At 53.3% G+C, this 6,560-nt stretch overlaps 1 protein-coding gene across 1 annotated transcript in view; it reads right to left on the bottom strand.

Moving 5' to 3' along the window:
• Positions 1-5,859, bottom strand: part of pdgfra (platelet-derived growth factor receptor, alpha polypeptide) — a gene marked incomplete at its 5' end in the record, with an annotated part of 16,676 nt that extends 10,817 nt beyond the window's left edge. The window contains 11 exons of the mRNA XM_084444204.1: positions 121-310; positions 900-1,068; positions 1,202-1,614; positions 1,786-2,085; positions 2,228-2,343; positions 2,497-2,689; positions 3,025-3,187; positions 4,345-4,475; positions 4,983-5,246; positions 5,367-5,651; positions 5,802-5,859. Coding sequence (XP_084300330.1) covers positions 121-310; positions 900-1,068; positions 1,202-1,614; positions 1,786-2,085; positions 2,228-2,343; positions 2,497-2,689; positions 3,025-3,187; positions 4,345-4,475; positions 4,983-5,246; positions 5,367-5,651; positions 5,802-5,859 — 2,282 coding nt within the window. The remainder of the gene's footprint in view (positions 1-120; positions 311-899; positions 1,069-1,201; positions 1,615-1,785; positions 2,086-2,227; positions 2,344-2,496; positions 2,690-3,024; positions 3,188-4,344; positions 4,476-4,982; positions 5,247-5,366; positions 5,652-5,801) is intronic.
• Positions 5,860-6,560: the final 701 nt, after the last annotated feature.

The following is a 6,560-nucleotide window of genomic DNA, read 5'->3' as shown; positions in this document are numbered from 1 at the left end:
CAGCAGTACCAGGTGGTAATGAGAGAGCAGACCCAGGATTGACCGGGTGCAGATAAAGCATAGGTTCTGTCATTAGTCAAGGAGAGAAGATTTGGAGGGGGGGGGGGAGGGAGCTCTCACCTGGCCTCGCTGACCTGCCGCAGGGTGCTGGCTATCTCCGCCGCCACATCATTTAGAGGGCGGCCATCTTTGAGCCAGGTGACGCGGGCGCTGGGCAAGGACTCAATGTCCGCCCTGAACTCCCTCACCTCGCCCAGCATAGCTGACTCCTGGGGACTGAATGCCGGACGCACGGACACGAACGCACTTTCTGTAGGGAGAGGAGGAGAGAGGAGAGGAGGGGGGAGACGAGGAGAGGAGAGGAGAAGAGAGGAGAGGAGAGGAGAGGAGAAGAGAAGAGAAGAGAAGAGAAGAGAAGAGAAGAGAAGAGAAGAGAAGAGAAGAGAAGAGAAGAGAAGAGAAGAGAAGAGAAGAGAAGAGAAGAAAAGAAAAGAGAGGAGAGGAGAGGAGAGGAGAGGAGAGGAGAGGAGAGGAGAGGAGAGGAGAGGAGAGGAGAGGAGAGGAGAGGAGAGGAGAGGAGAGGAGAGGAGAGGAGAGGAGAGGAGAGGAGAGGAGAGGAGAGGAGAGGAGACGACGGGAGAGGAGACGACGGGAGAGGAGAGACGAGAAGAGGAGAGGAGAGGAGGGGAGGAGAGAGGAGAGGAGAGGAGAGGAGAGGAGAGGAGAGGAGAGGAGAGGAGAGGAGAGGAGAGGAGAGGAGAGGAGAGGAGAGGAGAGGAGAGGAGAGGAGAGGAGAGGAGAGGAGAGGTAACAATATTAACACATTTATCACTGCAAGTAAGATAATATTTATTCTTCTGGCATGGTATTTCCTGGGCCCATCAGTTGTGCGTTTGTACCGTAGACAGTGATTATGAGCTCCTTGGTCTGGCTCTCGTTGCTCATGATGTCAGTGATGGTGCAGGCGTAGGAGCCACTGTCCTTGACGGACGCCTGGGCGATGGTCAGGGTGTATTGGATCTCCTGATCCCTCTTGTTCTCACGCACCGTCTTCACCCCGCGATCCGCCTGACACACACACACAAGACATCACAGCTTAGAAATTAACTACCACAAGCATCCATCATAATACAGCACAATCTAAAAAAGATCATCTGCATAAAGACTGGGGTCTCGCGTCCGTCACGTCTGGCCGCCTCACCAGTTTTCCGGGGTATTTCCAGTGGTCATCCAGGATCTCGGGCCCCCGGGCCACGCAGGTGACGGTGAGGGCGTCGCCCGCCAGCAGCGCCGTCTTCTGGGCCCTCAGCTCCACGCTGAGCTCCGAGCCGCTCGTCCAGCCGTGCACGATGTACTCCTCGCTGTAGTGCTCCTCCCCGCCGACGACAGCCCTGCAGACGTAGGTCCCCGCCGTGAACAGGCCGACGGCGCCGCGCTTGCTGTCGTACTCGCTCGGCACCACCTGCTGGGTGTCGACGTTCACCAGGGTGACGTCGGCGCTGGGGTCGGACACGCGGCACTGGATCTCCATCTCCTCGTGGTTGGTGAGGACGTGGTTGTTGAGCCCGAAGGGCACCAGGGAGTGCCCGGACGGCACGAAGGGGACGTCAGGGTCTGATGGACGGACGGATAGGAGAGGACACGTTCAGCTGGTGTAGCCGGGGCCCTACCTCAAAACAGCCGCGGGACGTCGGCGTATCCGGCCGGACCGACGCGGACGTATCGGCACACGTCCCTAAAAGACAAAAGACCTTGTCCCGCGTCCCGCCGCGGCGTTCTCCGTACCTGGCACATAGACGTAGATGCTGCTATCCTCCGCCTCGTCGGTGGCGTTCCCCCCACTGTAGAAGCAGGCGTAGTAGCCAGTGTGGGCCGCAGTGGCGTTCTCCACCGCCACCGTGGTGATGAACAGGCCGCTGTTGTCCTCCTCGGTCTGCTCGGCCAGGTAGAGGGGCGTGTCCCATGCCAGCTCCGCCTCACCGCGACAGGTGAGGAGGAAGGAGGTGTGGAGGGGGACCACCATCTCCTCTCTCTGGGGGAACAGCAGTGGGGCTGAGGCCGGCTGAAACAACACCGGGCCGGACACTGGGACACACACATACACACACACACACACACACACACGGACACAGATACAGAGAGGGTCACACCTGACTCACGGGAGGAGATGTGTACAGAGTGAGATCGGACAGACGAAGATGAAGAGGAGGTGCATTTCTACCCTCACCTTTGACCCTCAGGCTGAAGGAGAACTGGGCCGTCTGGGAGTCGCTGATGGCCACGATGCTGTAGTTCCCGCTATCTTTCTCTAGGGGATGCCGAAGAGTCAGAACACTCTGGTACCTTGAGAGGGGAGGATGGAGACACATTCAGAGTTCCAAAGACAGATCCACAGACAGGGTTGCGGTTATGGTTATGGTTAGACGATGAGGTAAGGGTTAGACCTTAGGGTAGACCCCAACTCTGAACGTTATGGTAACACCGAGGTGCCCCTACCGGTTCCCTTCCAGGTGAGCGGTCTTGGTGCGGAGGTAGCTGGTCTCTGGCACAGGGCTGCCGTCTCTCTGCCAGCTGACCTTGGGACTAGGGTAGGCGTCGATCAGGATGGTGAACTCTGTCTCCTCCAGGAGGCTGACAAACTCCACCGGCCCGATTCCGCTGTGGTCCAGCGTGACGAAGGAGCTCTCCTCTGGAGAGAGAGAGAGAGAGAGAGAGAGAGAGAGGGAGAGAGGGATGGAGGAACGAGACGGAGGAAGGAAACGGAGAAGGGAAGGTGTTGGGTAAAGTGAGGATGAGATGGGGAGAGGGATGAGAGACAGTAGAGATATGGAGAGAGGGGAAAAGGAGAAATGAAAGTCTGGCACACATCTGTTGAACAAATCTGACAATCCTGGAACCTGATGATGAAAGCAGAGGTGTGCTCTGCTGAATGGGGGTGGGGGGGCCCTCGAATCTTCGACTAGAGGACGTCGGTGACCTGTAGGCGTGCGGTAAAACGTCATGGTTGAGTTTGTGAGGCCGTACCGAAGACGGCGACGGACACCCTGTCCGCCCGCAGCTCGTCGTTGAACTCGTTGGTGATGGAACATTCGTAAACGCCGCCGTCCTGAGCAGTGGCTCGTGGGATATGGAGGGTGTAGACCACCCTGTCTGGCAGCATCTGCTTCATCTGCACCCCATCCACAGCCTGTGAGAGAAGAGTCATGGGATTAATCAACACACACACACACACACACACATAGAGGAAGGCCCACACTGTCTGTTCACATCTTCCCGTCTGTGCTCTGCTATTTACAGGTTTGGTGTTCAGGTCTCCCTGGCTGGGGTGGAGAGGACTGATGTTTAAAACACGTGCTGGTCTACAGGAGATAAATCAGGATCACAGAGCTCTTTAAAAGCTTGTAATTGCAACTGAGACCAAAGCCAGGAGTCAGGGAGTCCTGCCTTTTTACCCTAACTGTCTCTGGAAAAGGGCTTAAAGGAATCCCATGCACTAAAACAGACGCTCTGGCACAATGTGCTGCAGGGATTACTGCATGGTGCGCACACACACACACACACACACACACACACAAGCACGTGCACACACATATGGAAGTGCACACTTTCACTCTTTCAAGTGCGCACTTCCACACACAGAAATGCAACATGCGTGGATCTTTTTTAACTATCTGAGGTTAACACAAGACACTCAGACACTCTCTCTGTCTTTCTCTTTCTCTCTCACACAAACACACACACACTTCTGTAAGCCCCTCTGGTTTACGTGGAAGTGGGGTATATATCTGTTCAACACACCCTCCCAGTGGGCAAGAAGGTCAGAGGTTTTATAGCCCTCCCTGTCTTTTGAACTTCCTCCTTCCCTCGAGCCATTTGTCCTGAACTTTACCACATCTCTTTCTCACCCCCATCTTCTGTCTGTCTCGCACACAGAGAGAGCAGGGCCGCGCCTCTGTGGTACTGACCAGGGTCTGATGAAGAGCATTTAGCTCGAAACGTCACTCGCTGCAATAAATTCTATTTTTTGATACTGGAGCCCAGCAGTGTACGATCGTTTTCTTGTTCCTGCTCATAGTCTGGTTTATTTTCGGCTCAGCACCTGCCCTATTTGGCAAGGGGATGTGCGTGTTTATCTTTCTGTTTAACAGACCAGGGTTTAGACTCCAAGACCCTCTAACCCTAACCCTAACTGACGGAGTGAAAGAGTTGGATAGCGGGTAGGTATATAGACAGAGGTAGAGAGACGAGACAGATTGAAAGAGGGACAGTGAGAGTAAAAGAAAGAGAGAGAGGTAGAGAGACAGGGACAGACGGACGGAAAGAGAGATGAGGCTCCTTGCTTGCCTGTTTCTTGGGGTGGAGCCACTGCTGCTGGAAGGCCAGTCCTGTGGGGCCCACGCAGGTGATGTTGAAGGGGTCTCCCACCCTCACAGCCTCCTCGCTTGCCTTCACCTCCACATGGAAGTCCTCCACCTCTGCAGAGCACCCAGGGGGGATGGGGGGGGGGTTGGAAACACAGTCAGAACAACCTCCCTCTGACAACTATGACCTCAGCCACGAGCGGAGCCTGACGCCATCATATTCTCGGAACACAGCCGGGTGAGGTCATCTCCCCGGGCGCTATGGTGTCAACCGCCTCTACCTTTCTCTCGCTCACACGGTGACATCACACTGCTCCGTCTAGGGAGACGTGAACAGCTGCTCTCAATATTGTTACCACTTATTCAATCAGTGTCTTCTAATCTCAAGTAAAGCCTTGGAGAATAAATGCTATGCTTTTTACAGAGTGTGAGCTATCATATGGTGCATGGTATCTGAGCATGGCGGCTTTTTTTTTAGTTACAGCATTAATTGTGCCTTTGTTACTGCTGCCCTCTGTGCACTCTGTGTCTTTTTGTTCTGTGGATTGTTGTGTGCATGCTACAACTCAGGAATTTCCCATCGGGGATCAATAAAGTTTATATCCATCTGCTTGGGCTGACCTTTATCATCCTGCACTGTGTAGGTGTCACTGCTGAAGGTCTCTCCCCTGACGCTGGTCTCACACAGGTAGCGGCCGGCAGGGAGGCTACCGATGAAGCCGATCTTGCTGTCGTAGGCGGCGGGTACTTCCTCCCCGCTCGGGACGCTCCTAAGGGTGACGTGGGACTGAGGGTCTGACACGCGGCACGGGATAATGGTTCCTCCGGGGAACACCGGGACGGCCAGGTTCTCCGGCTCCTCGGGCACGAACGGAGCGGCGGGATCTGAAGGACGAGGTACCGCAGACGGGTCAACACAACACACAGGCGAGATAGTCTTAAGACATTCTAGGGTATCATTTTACTTCATGAAAATGACAATCATCTGCACCCTGTAAAAGTTACCTGGAACGAAGACGTATATTTCCGCCTCGTTTTCATAATCGTCCTCTTGAGCGTCCTCTGTGGTTTGATATTTGCATGTGTAGTATCCGGTGTTGGCCGCTGAGGCGTTATAGATGAAAAGCGTAGATGTGTAGTATCCTGGAAACACAAATGTGTTGTCCGGAAGAGGCTCGACCCAAACTACGTTCCTCTTCCCCGTACAGCTGATGTTGAACACTGATTGCGGCTTGAGAACAAACTCGTCATCATTCGACACGAGGGTTGGTGGAGACATTCCACAGGTAACTGGTGGGGAACATGACAGTTACATGCATTATGGTCTGTCGCCACGAGTAGACCAAACGATGGATGGTCTGCTAGTATTGGCACAAATGTTCCCCGGTGTATTACACACTACAACTTTAAAGAGAAACTAACTCTATGGGGTTTTCTTACCTGATATAACCCCAAACAAGACAACCCCAAAGATGAGATGTGTCTTCATGTCATCCATGACCAAGGACGTTAAGAGAACTGTGAAGAGAAGAACCCAAGCACGTCATAAGCCAATGAGGATGTAAACTTTGAAACCGACAGGAGATACCACTGTCTCCTCCACTAGAGGAAGAACACACTATTCATATATCAGGAGCTTGCTCGATCGCCTCGTTGAGAGGGGTCAGGGAAGAATTTTTACAGCTCACTTATCTGGCCCCCGGGTGATTACTGTTTTTTTGCTTCCCTCTGGAATATGTAGGGGTGGGATGTCTGCACACCTCCCTTGTTCTCTGTAAAGCGCATTGTGTTGCCTCTGGGTATGAAATGCGCTATACAAATAAAGCTTTGATTGATTGATTGATTGATTGATTGATATAGCATGCCAATGAGGATGTGAGTCTTGAAACCAACAGCAGGAGATACAACTGTCTCCTCCACTAAGCCTCTAGGATAACATTGCAATGTAGCCTAATCAGTTAAAATCAATAGGCTGACTTTTCTTCCTCTTCACGTCCTGGTTGAGATTATGTTTTCCTGATTCTCTTTCACATTGGGGTGATGCAGGTATTGTGAAAAGCACTTATAGTCATGGACAGCTAAATGATTGCGCGGTTTCGGTCCCAGGAGGAGTTAGACATGGTTGAGTCAGCGCAGTGGCGCCAGCATCTTCTTTCCCCAGATGTGCTCATTAGCCGGAGCAGTGGTGTGGATTTTAGG

Source organism: Borostomias antarcticus (genome assembly GCF_949987555.1).
Source record: "Borostomias antarcticus genome assembly, chromosome: 10".
Classification (NCBI taxonomy): Eukaryota; Metazoa; Chordata; class Actinopteri; order Stomiiformes; family Stomiidae; genus Borostomias; species Borostomias antarcticus.
This window is presented reverse-complemented; position numbering and strand designations above follow the sequence as displayed.